The 22185-nt window shown below is 39.4% G+C and overlaps 1 protein-coding gene across 1 annotated transcript in view; it reads right to left on the bottom strand.

The window, feature by feature from the left end:
• Positions 1-3665: 3665 nt before the first annotated feature.
• The window catches only part of MSH3 (mutS homolog 3), a 204560-nt gene continuing 186040 nt past the window's right edge, over positions 3666-22185 (bottom strand). Inside the window, exons 20-23 of the mRNA XM_034774101.1 lie at positions 13723-13909; positions 13392-13521; positions 10595-10769; positions 3666-4134 (exon numbers count right to left, since the gene is read on the bottom strand). Of these exons, the coding sequence (XP_034629992.1) occupies positions 4041-4134; positions 10595-10769; positions 13392-13521; positions 13723-13909 (586 nt within the window). The 3' untranslated portion in view covers positions 3666-4040. The remainder of the gene's footprint in view (positions 4135-10594; positions 10770-13391; positions 13522-13722; positions 13910-22185) is intronic.

Here is a 22185-nt window from a genome sequence, read left to right as displayed (position 1 = left end):
AGGGTATTTCACAGGGAGCTACTGATTTTTAACCACCAAACCCCACCCTACAGATTTGCACTCCCTCCCGTATCTATCACCAAGGGTGATCTATACCGTAAGGGCCACTTAATGATCTTTCCAATGTTGTTTATACCGTTAGCTAACTATTGTAAAGCGCTTTGGATAAAAATGCTATATAAAAATAACTTAATAATAGAAGATTTTTTTGTTCTACAAATAAAAGCACACAACTCATATTTTAATATCAGTAGTCTTACCTTTCTAATGCGATAGATGTGCCCTCTCCACCCCCACTGTGGCAGCCCCTGAGCGGGGGCTGGGAAGGAGAAGGGGCTCTCCCCTGCCACAGCAGCCACAGAGCACAGGCTGGGAAGGAGGGCAGTCTCTCTTCGGCAGCCGGAGCCCTGGAGCTGGGGAAAGTTGCCTCTCTGGCCGCCGCAGCCCTGCATGTCCCAAATTCCCCCACCCCCTCTTCTCACCCCACTGCCCCCTCCCACCTACCCCCTATTCTCCCCAAGGCCACCACCTCACCTTACACATGTGTCTTCTCCAGGGTCCAGACATCTAATTAGTGGAGCCATGCCTGCATGACTCCACTAATTAGGTGGGTGTCCCTTAATTCTCGTGTGCCGCCACCCAGGCGTGCACCTTAGAGGGAAATATCCGCGGACCACCTGAACAGTGGTCCGCGGATCAGTTTGACAACCTCTGATGTAAATAATGATGAGGACAGGACAGTCATACAGAGTAATCTAAATCACTTGGAAGCTGGGTCCATTCAAACAAAATGTGTTTTAATACAGCCAAATGCAAAGTTATACACCTGGAATCCTGTGTACAGTTCTGGCATCCACATTTTTAAAAGGATGTCAAAAAACTGGTTAGGGTGCAAAAGATCCATAAAAATGATTTGAGGGCTGGAAAAAAATGCTTTACAGTGAGATACTTTAAAGTTCAATTTGTTTAGCTTATCAAAAAGGAGAATGAGGGGTGACTTGATTATATTGTACAAGTACCTTCATAGGGAGAAAATAGTGGATACTAAAAAGCTCTAATCTGGTTGAGAAAGGCATAAGAACCAATGGCTGGAAGCTGAAGACAGGCAAATTCAAATTAGAACTAAGGCACAAATTTAACACAAAGGGTGAATAAACACCAGAAAAAACTACCATGGGAAATGATGGCTTATTGTCTTGATGTCTTCTAAGAAGACTTGATGTCTTTCTGGAAGACATGCTTTAGCCAAATACAAGTTAGTGGGCTCAACACAGGAGTAGCTGGGTAAAATTCAATGACCTGTGACATCCAAGTTAGACTAGATACCTAATGCTCCCTTCTGGCCCTAAACTCTATGAACAAGCTATTGATCCAAAGCACCTTCCTTTGGCAGAGAGAGAGAATGTGGACTGGTAGCAATCACTGGAGAGCTACCATTCTGCGGTTCCTGAGCTAGTCTACTCAGAGAGCACCACAGCTTTGAGTTCTCCCGTTCCATTTGGCTTTCTCTGCCACAATGGAGGACAAATGGAGAGAAGGATACCAGCAGGTGGTGCTATTTGGGGACTGAAATTTCAGTCTTCTAAAGGAGAGAGGAAAGAGAAAATGCTCACTAATGCCCCCAAATCATCTCTGTTGGTAGGGTATTCCAGAGTCTTGGGCCTGCTACTCAGATGGTTTTTTTTCTGCCTCCCTGAAGTTTTTACCTCAACGCTATTAGTCAGTTTGTGCCAGATGATTGTCATGATGGATCCTAGATGGAGAAATGATCTTTGACATTGCGTGAGCCTATCCATAAAGGGCTTTGCAGATCAAGACCAAAACCCTGAATTGGATCAAGAAGCCAAAGGGGAACCATGTGCAGATTGTGGAACACTGGCACAAAGATGCTTTCTTCATCTGATCCTGTTTCAAAGACGAGCTATTGTCCATGCTGTTATGCAACACATATAGCTTCCTTGTGAACTTCTTTATCCAGACCTAGGTAAACACTCCAATCTGAAAGTAATAAGTGCATGAACTATTGTAGTAAGTGTTTGTGAGGAAGGGATGGGATCTCTCGGTTAGCCAGAGATGAGGGGAGAAGCTTATGTTGACTGCTGCTATTTGAGTATCCAGAGTCAGAAATGCTTCTGTAATATCTTTGGAGGATGCTTTGTAAGCTGCAGAATGATTGCACACTGAAAAAAATCTTTCACTAATAAGGTTGATAGTTACTTTTAAACGTAAAAAAAATATTTGTGCAACTTGGGATTATATTAGTTCTTTACACTGTAAAAGCCATAGCGTTCATTGGCATGATGATACAATTTCAGTCATTTTAAGATCCATTTAAAATGCATTACTTAGAAAAAAAATGGATTATTTTTTATTCTTGTGAATATTATCAGGCAGGTTCTCATCAGCAGTTTCTCCAATAAAAAGAAAAAATGCATTTTGTTCTTTTCCCTATAGCAAATGTCCAAAATAATAAGATGTTTAACAAAATGAGTGGAGATTTATAGAAATAAAATAGTTCTATACATATGATAAACATTAATATTTTACTAAATTTTAAATGTATGAACTTTATCTTGATTATGCGGCTGTCGGTAGCTGACAGGGCAATGGAACAAGCTATGTTGGGAATTTCCCTTCTGGATCGTATCCCAAATGAAACAATTAGAGAACGCAGTGGTGTGAAAGATATTGTTGTGGAAAGCAGATATAATAAGATACAGTGGGCGGGCCACACAGCACGGTTCACGGACAATAGGTGGACCGCAATCATTACTGAATAGTACCCGCGCGAACAGAAAAGACCACCTGGTCGGCCTCCTAGAAGGTGGGAAGATGACATTGTAAAACGTTTTGGACAAACTTGGAGAAGAAAGGCAAGAATGAGAGAAGAATGGCAGACGTGTTGTGATAGGCGCAGTCTTAACGACAGCTGAAGACTGATCGATCCAGGTGATACAGGTGATTTTCATAGCAGCAATACTCAAATCACATTTTGATCTGCAAACTTATGCTTGTACTAGAAACATCTAACATCACTTCAACTAAAAAAAAACTTACAGTCAACGGGACTTTATGGATTGCTACTTCCAGTTTTGGTTGCACCCTCACTGTCTTACACATTAACATGCTGATATCACTCACACACACTGCCCTGGAAGAAACTTAGATGTAGTCTTTTTACAGACTCTGCCAAGAAGCGCCAATAGCAGCAGTAAAGCCAAAGTCGAAACTGAAGAGGCAGCAGACCACTGTGAGCACGGAGAGGAAAAGTGAGCTTGAGCACATTCGGTGCTGTGCTCTTCAAGCCTGCTGATAACACCTTTATAAGCATGAGCAGCAGAACAGAAATCCCCTTATCTCCACACCCAATGCATAGTTTTGCTAAAAATTTTAATGTTTAATTTTAAACATTGTTTAAAGGGTGCTTTACCAGAATCTTGAATATTTTTAAAAATTGGCCAATATAAAAATAATCAAGTTTACAATGTCCTTTATATTACTGAATCAAAGGTAAATATGAAACAATGTAGTGTGTGACTATGAAGAGCTGCATATCCCTAAATCAAATACAGTGAATGAACAGCTGAATTAAAATTTTCCAGTATAACACACACACAGCAATATTATTTTCTTCAGAAATCAAAGTACAATAATCTTTAAAGCCATTATTTTATTTTAATAAAATGATTTTCTAACAATTTACAAACATAATTATTATTTTCTAATCACACTGTAAACTTTATCAAATGCAACTAGTCGCTTTGCACTTATTTATTTATTTTTTTAATAAACTAAGAGGGTAGGGTAGAGAAATTCCATAAAATGAGCTTGTCTTTAAAAATTAAATGTGGAGTATATTATAATGTTCCTTATTTTCAAAAGGTAACCCCCCAATAGATATACGGTCCACTTAACGTATATGAAATTGCACATTATTCAAATACATTACTCTGTACAGTAGTATATTTTGAATTGCTCATATTTTGTTAATTACTACAGGATTCAAATAGGTAGGATCTGAAGCATTAAAAATGGTCTATTCATTCATCTCCAGTTTCACACACACTACTCCATTTTTGTAGTTCCTGGGAATCATTTATATTCCATATTCTGGCAAAAGATTTTAGCCTTTTTCTGAAAAACAAAACCACAAAAATCAAAATAAGGACATGTATTTAAATTTACAAATATATCAATTAGCCACTGAAAACATGGAAATTGTTTTAAAGTATTTTGCATGCTGTAAAAAAAGTAGCAAGACTTATGAGCTCAAAGTAAAATCTTCCAATAAGTCAAAACACTATGTTAACAGTGCCCACTGTAAATATGTGGGTAAAATTTTCTACAATATACATTTAATATTTTTGGTCACTATGATAGGCTCACGAAATGCAACAAATTATCTTCATGAGGCTGCCACGGTACAGAAAGCAACAAGCAAATGGCACAAAAGACTGAGCACAATATATGTCAATGAAGAGAAATAGGAAAGTGGTTTACATAGATAAGAATGTTAAAAACAATACCAACAGTCATTCAATAGCAATACTACAAGTATATATTTCAGCAATGGAAGAGACTAGAAGAAATTTGAGATATATTCTCATAATTTGTAAGTAAATGCACACATCCAATTCCTTTTTTTAATTTTTGAGACCCAAGAAAGATAGTGAGTCAGAGAAACTAAGTAGCAGCAAGATATTTAACATGAGTGAGAATGTGTTTCTGATATTTCACATGAATATGAAAAGCTAGTGAAGTCCTTAGATATATCCAATTAATTTTCCCATATAACATGCAATGAGGTACAGAAAAAATTGACGAGTCAGCTGGCCTTGTAGGTCTAGTGGTAGCACAGTATATTGCTATGTAAGGATCCAATTTTGATCCTCAAGATCATGTCCACATTTCCAGATGGGAAGCAGCTGAGAGTATACTAAATTCCAGTGGGAAGGAACCACTTCTTGTCAACTGCCCGTGACCCTATCTGTCAAGAGTCGTGTTAACAGAAGAAGATGCATCTACAAGTAAATAATAGATGCATATAATCTAACTGACCATACTGCACAATTCTAAGAAATCTTTGTATCCCAAAAATATGAGTGCTTTTCTTTTTTTGAAGATTTCATTTTAAAATGTAAACATTCAAAATATTTAATATTACTATTAGAACCCTGTTGGGTATTTTTTGTCAGAAAATACTGATTCATCAAAAGGTCTCAATTTTGTTCTGATGTAGAATGGGAACATTTTGAAATTTCAAAAATTATCATAGGACAGGAAAACCATTTCCTATGACATAATTACTATCAGCCCAATAACGCTTTTGTCTTTGACAAAGAGTATATCACAAAGTAATGCTGCAGATCAAAGAAATGGAGATATTTCAACAAAAAGGTTTCTCAACTCAGACCAATAATTGGAACCTGGGTCTCTCACATCCCAGGTGTATGTCCTAACCATTAGGATATAGAGTGAGTTGCTTTCTTTTTCTGGCCCAATTAATATTTAATTATACAAAGGGAAACAGATCCAACAGGAGACACTGAGATACACCCATTCTAGAATAGCCAGCAGTCTGGTGAGTCAGGGCACCTGCCCAGGAAATCTCAAAAATGTTCATGGAATAGGAAAACCATTTCCCATGCAGTACTAATTACTATCAGTCCAACAAAGCTTTTGTATCTGACAAATAGCATATCACAAATTATTGCTGCAGATTAAAGAAATGGGGATACTGTAGCAAATCAGCAATTTTTTTATAATTTTAAGAGTCAGAAATATAAAGCAACAAAACTAATTATTATTAAAAATGGTTAAAGTCACATTCTTTGGGTAAGAACATCTGCAAAACACTGATATTAGTAAGATTATAAAACTGAAATTAATGGCATGTATAGATATACTGGAAGAAAATGTTTTTATCAAAAAGTAAAAACTGGAACAAAGAATTAGGAACTATACAGATGGAAAACTTCTTATGATATGCAATCGAATGACATGTTTGATAATTTTGGACTAGATAACACATTATTTTAGGCCCCAGATTCTTGAAGGAATCATGAATAAAAGGATGTTATCTGCAAAGTATATGCAAGAGGTCTACAGCAGCATGTGCACTTCCTGGACCAGTAATACCACCAGACATATTGAAACTGGAGTTTACACAATAAGGTACTTCCTTGTTTAAAAACAGGTGAAGATGATGAAACATCAAAATCATCAAAACAAAGACTGAAAATTATATAAAATTATAATACTATGTACATCTCCTAAATTATGCAAGTAGCTGAAGAGTCTGAATTACATAGCAGTGCAGTATGTGGACTGTATGCAAGATTAAATAGTAATTTCCACTTTGCAGTTTATTAATACTATTATTATTTATTCTATTATTTGACAAATATACAATGCTATACAATACCAAGTGAAAACATATTTTAAGGCATATGCATACCATTGCAGTGTTAAGGGTCAGCTATCAATCATAATTCTACATTTCCTGATTTGTGAATACTTGATCTCTCAAGTTTTTAACACTTCATTCCAGAAGAAAAGGCCTAAAACTTTTCATAATAAACAATGCTTGTGACATTTTCTGAAGAACTCTGATATCCCTATGGTTTGCAGCAGGACTTTTTACATTTAGCAGGGGAATAGTTTTGAATCAAGGAGGTTCCTTTTGCTGTCATAGAATCTTAGAATATCAGGGTTGGAAGGGACCTCAGGAGGTCATCTAGTCCAACCCCCTGCTCAAAGCGGGACCAATCCCCAGACAGTTTTTTACCCCAGTTCCCTAAATGGCCCCCTCAAGGACTGAACTCACAACCCTGGGTTTAGCAGGCCAATGCTCATACCACTGAGCTAACCCCCCGCGTAATTCCATAGCACCATGTAATTCCATACAGATTAGGCAGAGTTGTAAACTGTTGAAAATCACTATTTTCTATCTGTGGTTCCCACAGTTGAGCTTGTTTGTGGCAGCATACCAAAATTTCATAACATTATGGCAGTGTACACTCAGTGCCCTATTGTGTCACTTCAATATTTATAGTTAGGACAAAATCCAAACATGCAAATGGATTATCTGGATATTGCCTCAGGGAGATGGGCATTGCATCAGAAAGCAGGAGGCTCTGAGTTCAAGACTCACTTCTGCTGACTACTGCTGCTAATTTTGTACCCTTCACAAATCTTATTAAGCAAAACCTCATACCTCACTGAAAGATTTCATAAATTTGGAGCAGAACCCTGATCTCTAATATGGGAACTCAACTCCCATCTACTTAGCCACATTGCCTCTCAGAAAGAACCCACCGTGATTTTCTCTTTGTCTAGGTTGTCTGTAAAAGAGGCCACTCATATATTTCAGTTTCTTGTGTTGTTGTTGTCTAGTGGCTGGTCCACATAAGATAACAGCCTTCTCCTGCTGACAGCTAGCGTAGTTAGTTCTGTAGTTCAGGTGGTAGAATGCTGTGCTGTGCTGGAGTACTGAAGGCACAAAGTTCAAATCTTGGTGATGATTCCTGGTGAGGGGTTTACTACAGTTGCCGACAAATGAATTTTCTTTTGCTTTTTCTCTTTTTAAAAAACTACATATAAAAAGCTATCTTAAAAGAATAACTATGTAAGCTTAATTATAAGAACTGGAAAATTCAGACAAGCCAGAATTAACATTACCTACTCAACTAAGGTCAGGTTATAACACTGCCTTAGCTGGTTTAAATTGTTTTCTCTTTGCATAGCAGTTTTTAATGACTTTAGAAGCTCACACAGCAGATGATAAAATTAAGACATTTATGAGCAACTTGAGGTTTTACTTTTGAATTATGGGCCATATAATACTGACAAGTATAAATTACTGCATAATTTTTCTTCAACCCTTTATATATCCTCTATGTATATATTAAGGTTTTATTGTTCTGTTCTTAAAACATGACAGTATAAGAATTGGCTTTAAGCTCTGTAGACTGCTTAGCTTCAAAGGAATTGTTTGTATCCCAAAATAATTAGGACCTAAAAAATTTGCCCTGGAAATCCTTCTGCCTATATTATTTATGATAATCAGAAAGAGCTTGATCTATATTACATAGCTAAGAGCTGGTTTGATTTGACATTTCAGATGAGAATCAGAAAAAATCATTAAAGTTTGTAGAAGTCATCTTACAGTGCAGATCCATTATGTACAAACCAACAACATAAACAGATGAATCCTTACAGACTTCAACATTTTATGAGTCTTTAAATCAGATGTAGAAAAAAGTATTTACAGTACCTATCTGTACTTCTGACTAACCTGTTTACATACAGTTGTTAAAATGTTATAAGGTCTATAAGAAGTTATGCCAGTTAATACACTAGAGAATCATCCATCACCTATTGTATAAGACAGGCCCAACTAGAGCACCCTGTAGTGGCAGACTAGGGCTGAAACAGTATGCCTTCCTCAGTTTCCCCCCTTGAGAGGCCACAGTAACTCCATGCCAGACTTCTTACCTCAGTCATACCCTACTTTGGGGCCAGTTTATTACCAAAAGAGTGCAAAACAGTTGATAACAAAAGATCCCAAACATAGTCCATTTATCACCCCCCTGCAGATAGTCTTTAAAAATCACACATTCTCTCGTCCATCAACATAGCACATGCCAAATTCTAGCATCTTCCAACACACCTGGGCTCCTTATCATTCCTTTTCTGTCTCTCTCCCAGGATAGCCAACCCAGCCCTTCCACCTGGAGCATAACCCCATTCTTCCCAGTGGGAACCTCCACAGACCCTCTGCTGGGAGATCATCCTCACCATTCCCGTAGGCCCCCTCTCCAGCATGAAGACATCAGTGTATAAGCCCCTTCGCAGCTCCTTTGCTTTCAGCCCTCTCCAGCCCTCAGCTTTGGATCTTCATTTTAGTGGTTAGCAGACAAATTCCGCTGCTACTCAATGGTCTCCAGCCCTGGCTCTTTGGGCTTGAGGAAGTCAGCCAACAAACCTCTCTTGCTGTTCTCCTGCCTTCAGCCTTTCCCCAGGAACCATGTACAGCAGTAATACTCAAGCCTCAGTGGTTCAGGAGCCAAATTAGCAATCAACATTACCCAACAGAGCCACAGTAGTGTGAATTCACTTTTACATTTACTCTCTCTCAATAAACTTCTCACAGCAAAATGACTGACCAAGTATTATATTTTATCAACTACAATTGGTTAATAACATAGTAATTGGTTGGTTAATAATTAAATCACATCGTGTTTTAATATCTATATTAAAGATATATCAAAGAGTCACAAGAGACACATTAAAGAGCCTCTTCGGCTCTCAAACCTCAGTCTGACTATCACTGATGTACAGCTTCCCTCAGGAACCTCCTAGTCTCCTGGGCTCTGGCAGCTCTCAGCTGCCAGTATCTCACTCCCAGGCAGTTCTCACCTGCCCTTCACCTGACCAACTCCTCCACGGTCTCAGTCTCTTCCCATTTATATGGCCCAGGTGCCTTCTCTTAAGCCTAATTGGGAAGCAGATGATTAATTACAGGTACATTGGCTTCTTCCTTCTTAAAGGGTCAGTGTCACCCTGTGACACCTACGTAATGTACAGTATATGTATAAGCACATATCTGAAGTTCAATATCAGTAAAAACATTAAAATCCCTAAATTTCTGAAAAATGTAAAGTTTTGAGGTTTATTAAAACTAATACAAAGATATACTCTTATTTAAATCAGAAACAAAGCTCTCCAGGTCCTTCTCTATTTTTATAAATAGCTAGCAAACTCTAAACTCTTAAGTAAATAAGTTTAAATTATTTTCTAAATTAAAAATATCTGGGCTAAGTATTTTAAGACATCAACTAATCTTTTTAGTACCTATTAATAAATAAAAAGTTATGTAAATAGACATCACATTTATATTTATTTTCTTCCTGAAGTAAAAATATGTTTTAGACCAGTGGTTCTTAACCTTTACTGCAGCCTGTTCTCGCACCCCTTATCAAAAATCGTTGAAGTAGGTCAGTTCTTTAAACCTAGATATATTTTTGTTTGTATATTACAGTAATTGTTAAAAAAAATTATAATGTTAATAAATACATAGGTTTGATTAAACAAAGTAGTTGTACTTACGTGCCTGTGCTTAATTTGTGTTTTCTATGTTTTACCTTCTAAAAAAATCTGGCATGTCTCGCACCCCCAGAAAGGGCATCTCACACCCCCAGGGGGTGCACCCCAGGTTAAGAACCACTATTTTAGACGAACAAATTAGCTTACTAAAAATTGCTGTAAAAGATTCAAAATTGTTTCTGCCTACACTGTTTTTTTAAAATATGAACTAGACATACTGCATATTTTAGGTAGTTTAAACCTTTGATAGGGTGACTGAATATACAACTAATTTCAGTTATTTAATTTATAAAGCTTTGATTAAAAAGGACAGCATGATTTCATACACTTTTTCAAGAGCTGTTTTCATTGTATCTTATTTAAGTATTTAAGTGTGTCTGGTATAACTCTTAATGCTCTTTCTGATACCCCATATACTGGAAAAAGCTCCCCTACTCACATCTGAAGGTTTCATTACAAACAAAGAATTCATCACAATTATTCTGACCTTTTCATATTCACTAATCCCTCAAGCTCCTTTGATTTGTGAGCTGCCTTCTTTAAGATTTCTTCAGGAACATCTGCTAGTTTAGCAACATTTAGTCCATAACTCCTTGCAGCAACTCCTCTAGTTATTTGATAAAGAAAAGTGATAAATTCAGGATTCTCTTCATCTTCAGGTCCTACAGAATAAGTAAAAAAAAAAAAAAATCACTATTGTATCAATAAAACTCAAGGTCCTGAAGATTAAGTTGACAGAACAACAACATATTATCCGTACAATTCATAGAATCATAGAATATCGGGGTTGGAAGGGACTTCAGGAGGTCATGTATCCTCCTTAATAACCATACCCTACAAGGAACATTAAGCCAAAAAAAAAAAAATGGATTATTTCAAGTGCCAAAATGTCTCCTAGCTAGCTAGTATACTTTCCATAGCCCCTTTCCAATAGCTTTATTCTCATTTGGGGCCTGATCACTGAGAAGTTGTGTGTGTGGAGAAGCTACAGAATTGGGCCCTATCTCTTTGTAAGGCTGGTAAAGTTACTGACACTAATTTAGGCTACATTTACACTGGACACCACTGCTGGCAACATGTAGGATATGTGTAGGTACGCATCACAATGAAAAGCAGGCTTCATCTCACTGTGGTATGTCTCTACACACATCAGTGAAAGGCTGTGGCGGCGGAATGCATTTGGAAAAGGCTCCGGCAGCAGGGAGCTGCCAGAGTCTCTCTCTGCTGCCTCCACCCCGCTAGAGCCTCTCCTCACTGCCAGTCCTTTTTCTGTGGCTGAGGCCTTGTCTACACTAAAGAGAAAAGTCGATCTAAGCTACGCAATTTGAGTTATGTGAATAGTTTAACTCAAATTGACGTAGCTTAGACCAACTTAATGCGGGGTGATGTCGATGGGAGACACTCTATCGACCACCGATGCATTGATTGCAGCAACGTCGATCCTCTGGTAAGTATAGACAAGCCCTGAGAAAGGCTCTAGCAGCTCCTGTGGCAGGGAAAGGTGCCAGCAGTGGTGAGACAGTGGGACTCTACACTGCTAAAAGTATATACCCGTGTTGCTGGGGTGTGCAGTGTATGTACTCTACACGCTGCCATAAGTAGTGAGCAGGGTAGACATACCCTTAGAGTACAGTTTAAATACATAAAACTAGTTCTCCAGAACATAATATCATGTCTCTCCAATATTCCTGAACAGACATGGAGGAGTGGAAAAAGTGCCAGGACCCGTGCATGCCGGGACTCTGCACACCCAGCACACCGAAAGGCTCTCTGGTCAACAGTGAGTTAGGTGCCTGGGTTTGATTAGAGGAAGAGTAGAGGGTGGGGATGGTGGAGCTGCAGTTACAGTTGGAAGTTACAGATAAGGGTGGTCGTCCAAAGGTTCAGGTGGGAGCACAAAAGTCATCACGGCTGTTGCAACCATGATGATTCCTTTCCTCTGTCCCTATGGAGATCCCCAGTGCATACCCCACTTATTCAGGCTTTGTGTTGAGAACACACAAGATGAATTGACCCCCAATCACTGCCATTCAATCGTTCCTCTCTTCTTTGGAAAACAATGAGGAGCTCTCAGTGGTGAAGCTCAGGTTGACTCATCCTTTGAGTGCTGTTTTGAACTCAATGCCATGGCTTCAAGCCAGTGGAGTTGGCCTCTGCCATCCCAAAACATGACAAAGAAGGGGGGCCGACAACAAAGCAGGAGAGGTTTAACAGAGCATAAAACAGAGGCTGAGCCAAGCGAAAACTTTGCAAAATACACCAAAAAGTCTAACTCTGTTGAAGTTATTCAAACCTGAAGATAACAAACAAAAGAAAGAGATAAGGGTAGTAATAGACACCGCTGAGCTCCTGCTCACAGCCTATGATGGTGGTGGGGATGGGGGGGGGAGGGAAGAGATAGGACTGCACCCCTTATATGTTCTCAGGAGAGGAAACATGAAAATACAGGCAGGGTGCATGCTCAGACCAACTAACACCGCTATCTAGAAAGTTAATAGAGCATGCACAATATGAAGAAAGGGGTCCATGTTCAAAGAAGAGTAAACATTTAATATTAATTTTCTTCTCATCTCATTAACATAATGAGAATATCACATCAGCCTGATAACCAGACCATAATATTTAAATATTGATTTTTTTTTTTTGTGAATGAGATAGTTTGATGATCAGGCAGGTGATTCCCTTCATTAGGAATGCCACCGTAGGTGACATCATAAAAAACATCGCCAATTAGAGCATGACTTTAGACAATCAGTGCTCAAAATGCATATATCCTCATTTCTTGTCATTTAAATAAAACATAACACTAAGGTCAAATTCTACCCATTACATGTTGGTTGATGGCTTACACTGACAGAAATGAGAGTTATGTGCATATATGCCAGTGCGAGTTTTTGAAGTAATTACAATTAATTGAGCACACTTTTTAAACCAGTTAGCTTGAGAATATCATGTAAACAATAACAATATATAATATTTTAAAATCTGGTGTTCAAAGTGTACTAGGTGCTGTGTATACAAATAAGGAGACAAAAGGTTCCTGTTCTGATATATTTACAGTTTAAATAAACAATATATCCTCAGGCTAATTAATCATGAAACAAAGAAATAAACATTTTTCAGTTTTCAAGCAAACAAGAGATTTAAGATATAGACGAAGATTCTTAAAGCAGTCTAGTGGATTCAGACATATATCTTTATCATATTTGTGTTTAAATACCCAAATCTCAACCTATATCTTTATATCCATAATACTAGTAATCTCAGACAATTTCATACTGTACCTTTTTGTTGTTCACTTTCTTCTTCATTCACCAGGAAGGCCATGTGATAGTTCCCAACCTGCTCTGGGTATATCTTTTCTAGATCACATACTGAAGGGTAGTGAGTGACAAACAGTGTCAATGATTTCACCTACAGCAAAAGAGACACATGTATGAATATTTTTTTAAACAGACGTTTAGCACTGGTGTCCTCTTTTCCATAGCTCTTCACTCTGTGAAGCTGAACATGTGCACATTGCTCCACAAAGGAAAAAACCATCTTGCAGACCTGCTTAGCGTAGCAGTCAGAGTTCCCCTGCAATACAGATACAAATACATTTTAAACACTTACATCTCTGATAAAATGTTCAAGTGTAGCATAGGCAATAGCAATTCCATCGTGTGTGCTAGTTCCTCTCCCCAGTTCATCCAATATTACTAGTGAACTTGAGGTCGCTTTTCTTATTATCTCTGCTGTATCTGTTAGTTCTTCCATGAAAGTACTCCGACCCTTGTATATGTTGTCTGCAGCACCCATTCTGCAACCGAAAACAAGGCAGTTTGTTTAATTTATTAAATTCAGATCAAAAGACCCTGTGTTTTGGAAAACAAGCATAAAAAACTCAATACTTTTGAAAATCAAATTGGCTTCCTATAAAACTTTTCTTCTTGTTCCAAGGACAAAGACATAGGGCTTGAATTATTATTCAACATCTCATACAATTCTAAACCTCTTTTTAAAAAGTTACAATAATACACAGATGCAAAAGCAAAGACATTCTAAACAAAAGAAATATCCTGTAGTATAATGATATGTAAGTAACAAATGTGCCCTAAAGTGATGGGATGTACTGACCTTGCAGGATTCTAGGGAAGAATCTTTCCAGGTCACCAGTAATCTGGCTTGCTCAAAGGCAAGTAAACCCACAATACCTGTATCTGCTTCAGGAATTCTATAAAACCAGCAGAGGTTTAAACAAGTGAGTTTACTTGGCATGTGGTCCTTGTTATTTTGACAATAAACCCTGCTGGAAGAGCATAACCTGCTTAATATCTCTTGAAAAGGCCCGGGAACTTAAGAGACCTGCTAGCCCACAGTAAGGACTCTAGTGAAGATAGACTGTAATGAAGAATGATTCTTCTATGCTTTGGATAATTTGTTTCTCTTTCTTGTAAGCACTTTTATTAATGTCAAACAGAGGCAGCAGAGCTGGGACCTGAAGTGGAGAGATCCTGGTGGTGTTTTTTTGTTTGTTTGTTTGTTTATTCTGTTCTGCTAAGTGAATCAAATAAATGTCACATTTAAGGCAAGGGGGAAGACTTCATTAAACAAAGTGTCTGGGTTCCTCATTTATGGTGGGGAAACCTAGGCTTTGTTACAGAACTTAATATTCAGAATAGAAGAGGAATCAAGGCATAGCCGACAGTGGCAGGTATTGGTATTCCCAAATGTAGGTGCAGAATCAACTCATGGCCTCTGGAATTTGTGCACTCAAGCAGTGTTTCACTCTGAAGAGACCTCTGGACAATCATCGTAGTTTGGTCTTGCAAAGAGTAATAGTTGGAGAATGGGAATTAATGTAGTAATTTGTCTCAGTTAAAGAAGCACTCTTGCTGACATCCTTAAAATCATTAGAAGAAAAAGATTTAGCAAACATTGTATGGGACTGAAGAGCAGTCTCCCATTATCCAACATAAACTGATGTGTCTTTATCCTGTCACACAATTGTTTCAGAACTGCTCACTTATAACTAAACATACCAGAATGGCCCCAATGAACTCTTTTATTGTGTCAGGATCGGTATTGACTTGTCTTTGTTTATTTTCACACTTAATTGGATGAACAGAAGCAGAATCTGCTGGATGAAGTCTGCTACATATTGACAAGACTTCCCACGAATCAGACAGTCATGTCAGACTGGGAACACTTGGATTCCCAGTTTCCTGAGGTTAGCTGCCACTACTGCATGGCACTTTGTGCCCAGCTGTGGACAGACTGAATGGCAGTACTCTATAGTGGTAATGGCAGCCTCCCACTAGGAAGCTTAGACACCTTCTGTGGGCTGGGTGGATCGAGGTATGAAAAGAGGCATCACATATGCAAACTACAGGTGGAATGGCTTTTCCTGTGAAACAAGTCCAGCTTCTTGGTCTCTTTGTCTTTAGGTGTTGACCTTTCTTACCCCAGTGAGTCTTCTCATTGGCTGCTGCCACTACCAGTGAGCCTGGTGTGGTATCAGTGTAAAATTGTTCGAACCCTTGACAGAGGACTTGATAGCAGCAGTCTTCTCTCTAAGATGTTGGCGCCAATGAGGCAGAGGTTTGCCATGGTAGTTAGGAGGGTCTAATAGATCTTCATGTATTGGGAGAGATAATGACCTGATATAGAGTCATGGAGAATATCAAGGAGCTTTTCAGGTTTGTCTTGGACTATATTGACAGGAATCTTTAGGGTAGAGATGACTCTTAATGTCTTGAAATGCTTTACAGTCCTGCTTGCAATCCCTCATCTGATCATGTGTTGGTGATATCTGGCTGCACACACACCTCAAACAACACACACACACACCCCGCTCCATAAAGGAAAAAAAAATCCTTGCAGACGTGCTTAGCGTAGCATTCAGAGTTCTCCTTTAATACAGAAACAAATACATTTAAAAGTGTATGACAGATTAAACACTTACATCTCTAATAAAATGTTCAAGTATAGCATAAGCAATAGTGATTCCTTCATGTGTGCTAGTTCCTCTTCCCAGTTCATCCAATATCACTAGTGAACTTGAGGTTGCTTTGAGATGAGTGATTTGGGACTAAAGTGCAATACTGAAGTAGTTTTGAGCATAAGGAATGCCCCCTAGAGGCCAAGACGGTCAAAGATGTAGAAAGCATAGGGGGCTCGTGGCTAATGGAGAGGGTACCAAGGATCTGTATCCTTTTGTAGAAGTAGAAGTGGGTGGCAACCTGGGCAGCAGTGACCCAGAGATGGTCGAGTTCAGGATCCTGACAAAAGGAAGAAAGGAGAGCTGCAGAACACGGACCCTGGACCTCAGAAAAGCAGACTCTGACTCCCTCAGGGAACTGATGGGCAGGATCCCCTAGGAGGCTAATATAGGGGAGAAAAGAGTCCAGGAGAGCTGGCTGTATTTTAAAGAAGCCTTATTGAGGGCACAGGAACAAACCATCCCAATGTGCAGAAAGAATAGCAAATATGGCAGGTGACCAGCTTGGCTTAACAGAGAAATCTTCGGTGAGCTTAAACACAAAAAGGAAGCTTACAAAAAGTGGAAAGTTGGACAGATGACTAGAGAGGAGTATAAAAATATTGCTCAAGCATGCAGGGGTGTAATCAGGAAAACGAAAGTACAATTGGAGATGCAGCTAGCAAGGGATGTGAAGAGTAACAAGAAGGGTTTCTGCAGGTATGTTAGCAACAAGAGGAAGGTCAGGGAAAGTGCGGGACCCTTACTGAATGGGAGAGGCAACCTAGTGACAGATGATTTGGAAAAAGTTGAAGTACTCAATGCTTTTTTTTGCCTTGGTCTTCACAGACAAGGTCAGCTCCCAGACTGCTGCACTGGGCAGCACAGTGTGGGGAGGAGGTGAGCAGCCCTGAGTGGTGAAAGAATAGGTTAAGGACTATTTAGAAAAGCTGGACATACACAAGTCCATGGGGCTGGATGCAATGCATCCAAGGGTGCTGAGGCAGTTAGCTGATGTGATTGCAGAGCCATTGGCCATTATCTTTGAAAACTCGTGGTGATCGGGGGAGATCCTGGACGATTGGAAAAAGGCAAATATCTTTAAAAAAGGGAAGAAGGAGAATCTGGGAAACTACAGACTGGTCACCCTCACCTCAGTCCCTGGAAAAATCATGGAGCAGGTCCTCAAGGAATCCATTTTGAAGCACTTTGAGGAGAGGAAGGTGATCAGGAACAGTCAACATGCATTCACCAAGGGCAAATCATGCCTGACCAACCTGATTGCCTTCTATGATGAGATAACTGGCTCTGTGAATATGGGGAAAGCGGTGGACGTGATATACCTTGACTTTAGCAAAGCTTTTGATATGGTCTCCCACAGTATTCTTGCCAGCAAGTTAAAGTAGTATGGATTGGATGAATGGACTATAAGGTGGATAGAAAGCTGGCTAGATGGTCAGGCTCAACAGGTAGTGATGAACAGCTCGATGTTTAGTTGGCAACCAATATCAAGCAGAGTGCCCCAGGGGTCGGTCCTGGGGCCGGTTTTGTTCAACATCCTCATTAATGATCTGGATGATGGGATGGATTGCACCCTCAGCAAGTCTGCAGATCACACTAAGCTGGGGGGAGAGGTAGATATGTTGGAGGGTAAAGATAGGGTCCAGAGTTACCTAGACGAATTGGAGGATTGGGCCAAAAGAAATTGATGGGGTTCAACAAGGACAAGTGCAGAGTCCTGCACTTAGGTCAGAAGAATCCCATGCACTGCCACAGGCTGGGGACCAACTGGCTAAGCAGTAGTTCTGCAAAAAAAGACTTGGGGATTACAGTGGAAGAGAAGCTGGATATGAGTCAACAGTGTGCCCTTGTTGCCAAGACGGCTAACAGCATATTGGGCTGCATTAGTAGGAGTGTTGCCATCAGATCGAGGGAAGTGATTATTCCCCTCTATTTGGCACTGGTGAGGCCACATCTGGAGTATTGTGTCCAGTTTTGGGCTCCCCAATACAGAAAGGACGTGGACAAATTGGAGAGAGTCCAGCGGAAGGCAAGGAAAAAGATTTGGGAGCTGGGGCACATGACTTATCAGAAGAGGCTAAGGGAACTGGGCTTACTTAGTCTGCAGAAGAGAAGAGTGAGAGGGGATTTAATAGCAGCCTTCAACTACCTGAAATGGGAAGCAACAGAGGGTCCTGTGGCACCTTAGAGACTAACAGAAGTACTGGGAGCATAAGCTTTCGTGGGTAAGAACCTCACTTCTTCAGATGCAAGAAGAAGTGAGGTTCTTACCCACGAAAGCTTATGCTCCCAGTACTTCTGTTAGTCTCTAAGGTGCCACAGGACCCTCTGTTGCTTCCCATTTCAGGTAGTTGAAGGCTGCTATTAAATCCCCTCTCACTCTTCTCTTCTGCAGACTAAGTAAGCCCAGTTCCCTTAGCCTCTTCTGATAAGTCATGTGCCCCAGCTCCCAAATCTTTTTCCTTGCCTTCCGCTGGACTCTCTCCAATTTGTCCACGTCCTTTCTGTATTGGGGAGCCCAAAACTGGACACAATACTCCAGATGTGGCCTCACCAGTGCCAAATAGAGGGGAATAATCACTTCCCTCGATCTGATGGCAACACTCCTACTAATGCAGCCCAATATGCTGTTAGCCGTCTTGGCAACAAGGGCACACTGTTGACNCTGAAGAAGTGAGGTTCTTACCCACGAAAGCTTATGCTCCCAGTACTTCTGTTAGTCTCTAAGGTGCCACAGGACCCTCTGTTGCTTTTTACAGATTCAGACTAACATGGCTACCCCTCTGATACCTGAAGTGGGGTTTCCAAAGAGGATGGAGCTAGGCTGTTCGGAATGGTGGCAGATGACAGAACAAGGAGCAATGGTCTCAAGTTGCAGTGGGGGAGGTCTAGGTTGGATATTAGGAAAAACTATTTCACTAGGAGGGTGGTAAAGCACTGGAATGGGTTACCTAGGGAGGTGGTGGAATCGCCATCCTTAGAGGTTTTTAAAGCCTGGCTTGACAAAGCCCTGACTGGGATGATTTAGTTGGGGTTGGTCCTGCTTTGAGCAGGGGATTGGACTAGATGACCTCCTGAGGTCTTTTCCAATCCTACTCTTCTATGATTCATAGGCTCCCGTATCTTTGATAACTAGATTCAACCCTAGAATCCCTGCCCAGTGTGAGAGGTCTGAATATCCTGACCTAAGGTATCTTGCTGGGGAACCTTTCCTGCTATTCTCAGATTCAGAGGAGAAGAAAGAATACTCCCCATGCAGAGGAAGGGCTGTATCAGTTGGTGCCTGGACTGAGTGAGATGTAGTGGGTACCAAGGATGTACTAGATGCTGATGTACCAGTGGAGGTACTTTTAAGGCGCCAGCAGAGTTGAGTCTGAGGACAGAGAGAGGTCTTTAGCTACTAAGTAAACCTTTGGCATCGCACATGTCAAAGTCTGTGATATCTATTGCCAGTGATGGTACCAATGGAATTGGTTGCAGACAAGATGTTCTTGAAAGAGTCGGTACCAGGGCCATTGGTATTGTAGTCATCGATACCAAGAGCCTCAACGTCACAGAGCCACTACCAGGCAATCTCTGAGGCAACAGAGTATCAGTTCCTGAAGCAGAGTGTCCAGTGCCTTAATGGGCACTACAAGAAGTCTTCTTAGGTCTTGAGCTACCCTTAGACTCAGTCAGCTGAGAGGATCTACGGGCCTTGGAAGTGGAAGGGCATGGAGGAGAGATATGTCTCTTCTCTCTCTCCATCTTATTCAGTTTTTTCCCCCCTCTCAAAAGTATTTCCCAGAGCTAGACAATGGGTATGCCTAACTTTGAACTGGGGCACGATTTGCAGCTTGAGGAAATATAACTGTGCTAGCTCTGATCAATAGAGTGAATGGCAGGAGGTGCTAGCTGCCCTCGGAAGATACCCATCAGAGATTCTAGGTATGTACTTGGGGCAGGTAGCTCCTCCTGCCACTCGTGTGGCCTCACACAAAAGGCAGTCCTTGAATTTTGGAGATTTATGTTCAGTCATGTCTACTAAAGTGTAGTAAACTAAAGAGTATGACCCAGGTAAACAAAGAACAAAGGAAAAGGGAAACTCTATAAAAATTCCTAACAAGACTCTAAATTAGTCTAATCAAAGGAGTCCTGACCAAAAACTGACCAAAAGAATCCATTGCAAGGGCACTGGACAAACACACACCAAAAGTGAAAAGTATTATATATGGACAAGCATTTGAAGAAGAATCCTTTTTTCTGACTAAACTATCTTTGTCGCCATAGTGAACTTCCTACACTTAACCTAAATGTCCAAATTTGGGATTATTTTTTATTTTTCCTTCTAATTATTTGGATTTTTCTTACTCTTGATTAGCCATCCATATGTCCTAAGTGTGTGATTTTTAACAACGAAGAATCAATTAAAAACTCTCAGTTCTACCTATCATTCACTTTACCATTGTTTACATAGTTTCCATGGAACCCTCAAATCTATCTAGCAATTTGTTCATCTAATCTACATTCACAGAAATAAAGATTTGAAGAATTTCCTGACTAAATGTTCAAGCTCCAAGCAGAATGAAGTGGCCATTATCTTTTCCTCATTCGTAGCAATGGCTGTAAAAATAAGTCTACCTCAATCTAATCCAACCGATGAAACCTGATAAAGTTTAAAAATGCCATAAAAACTATTAATGTCACCAATGAAGCAGTATGGATCTAATTTTCTGTAACTGTTCATGAACATTATACTTTTGGAATTCCTTAAGATCATTAACAATCAATAAAATCTCAAGAATGCTTAGAAATAAGGGCTATCAAAAATGTCTGTGTTGGCAACCATTCACACACTAAATGCTGATATCTAAAGCAAATCAAATAAAGCATTCGTTCCATTAATTTAGATTACAATATTTTTATAATGTCACAATTTTTTACAGTGATATTTGTGGTTTAAATTATTGATTTTAATACAAATTTAGGTTAGTGATAATCTTTTTTCAATTCTGAATCAACTTCTAGAAGGCTCTACGTACAATCATTTTGACTTAATTTTTTGAATGTCTGGTTTAGCCCTTGTAAATTGTTCATGAAACCATAATTTTATGCCTCTTTTGTATAGATATAACTAATCTCTTTACTTAGAATCCAAATACCTCTAGCACAGTTGAGAACAGTGGTAAATATTGGCTAGGTTACTATCCTTACACTGGTTATGTTCAAGAGAAACGTTACAGATATTCGTTCAGGCCCTGATCCTGAAAACACTTACGCACATGTTTAGTTCTGTGAGTAGTCCCCATTAAAATCTAGGAGTTTGTAGGTATTTTTATCTGGGTGCCCACAGTATGAGATGGGCTACATTTTTATATTTTATGAATAGAAAAAAATATATATATACCCAGCTATATTTTTATATATATACACACTACACCCATTACCGTGATAGAAAATACTAGATAGACAGAAAAATGTAGTATGGCTGGGAAAACAATAGTGATACCAGAATGGAAGCATCCAGATATCCTATGAATTATCTATAGTGGCCTTTACTCAAAGCCAGAGTCAGAGAAAGATAACCATGGCTGAATGATAGGCGAATACACAAGGGAAATGCATTGAAGAGCAGGATGTAATATTCCAGATTGCAACAGGAATGTTACCAGCTCCATTTAGTTGTTGCTGGCAGGAGTAGCACATTAATATTAAACTTCCAATTCTGTAGAATTTGTTATTAAAAATATTTATAATATATAAACCCAGTAGTATTGTTATATTTTGTAAATGATATTGTGTAAACATGTAATGTGATCGTGAGCTCCTCTTAAGTGCTGGTGAGAGATTCATCAGTGCAGAGCAAATGGAGTTTGGCTAGAAACAAATTGCTAGATAAGATCCGAAACATCCAAACAAAATAAAACAATTTTTGTACAATTAAAAGCTCTTTATCTCGCTATATTCAATATACAACGTAAAACCTTTTCAGTGGTTATTACTTTTTTGTGAAAAGCTCCAAATAGTAAAGATCTTAAGATACAGACAGTAACAGCATTATTGCAAGAATATTTCAGAACATATTATCTGATGTGCAACAGGACGTAGTTCCATTT

The sequence above is a fragment of the Trachemys scripta genome, chromosome 6, assembly GCF_013100865.1.
Source record: "Trachemys scripta elegans isolate TJP31775 chromosome 6, CAS_Tse_1.0, whole genome shotgun sequence".
Classification (NCBI taxonomy): Eukaryota; Metazoa; Chordata; order Testudines; family Emydidae; genus Trachemys; species Trachemys scripta.
The sequence above is the reverse complement of the archived record's forward strand: the minus strand, read 5'-3'. Positions and strand labels throughout refer to the sequence as shown.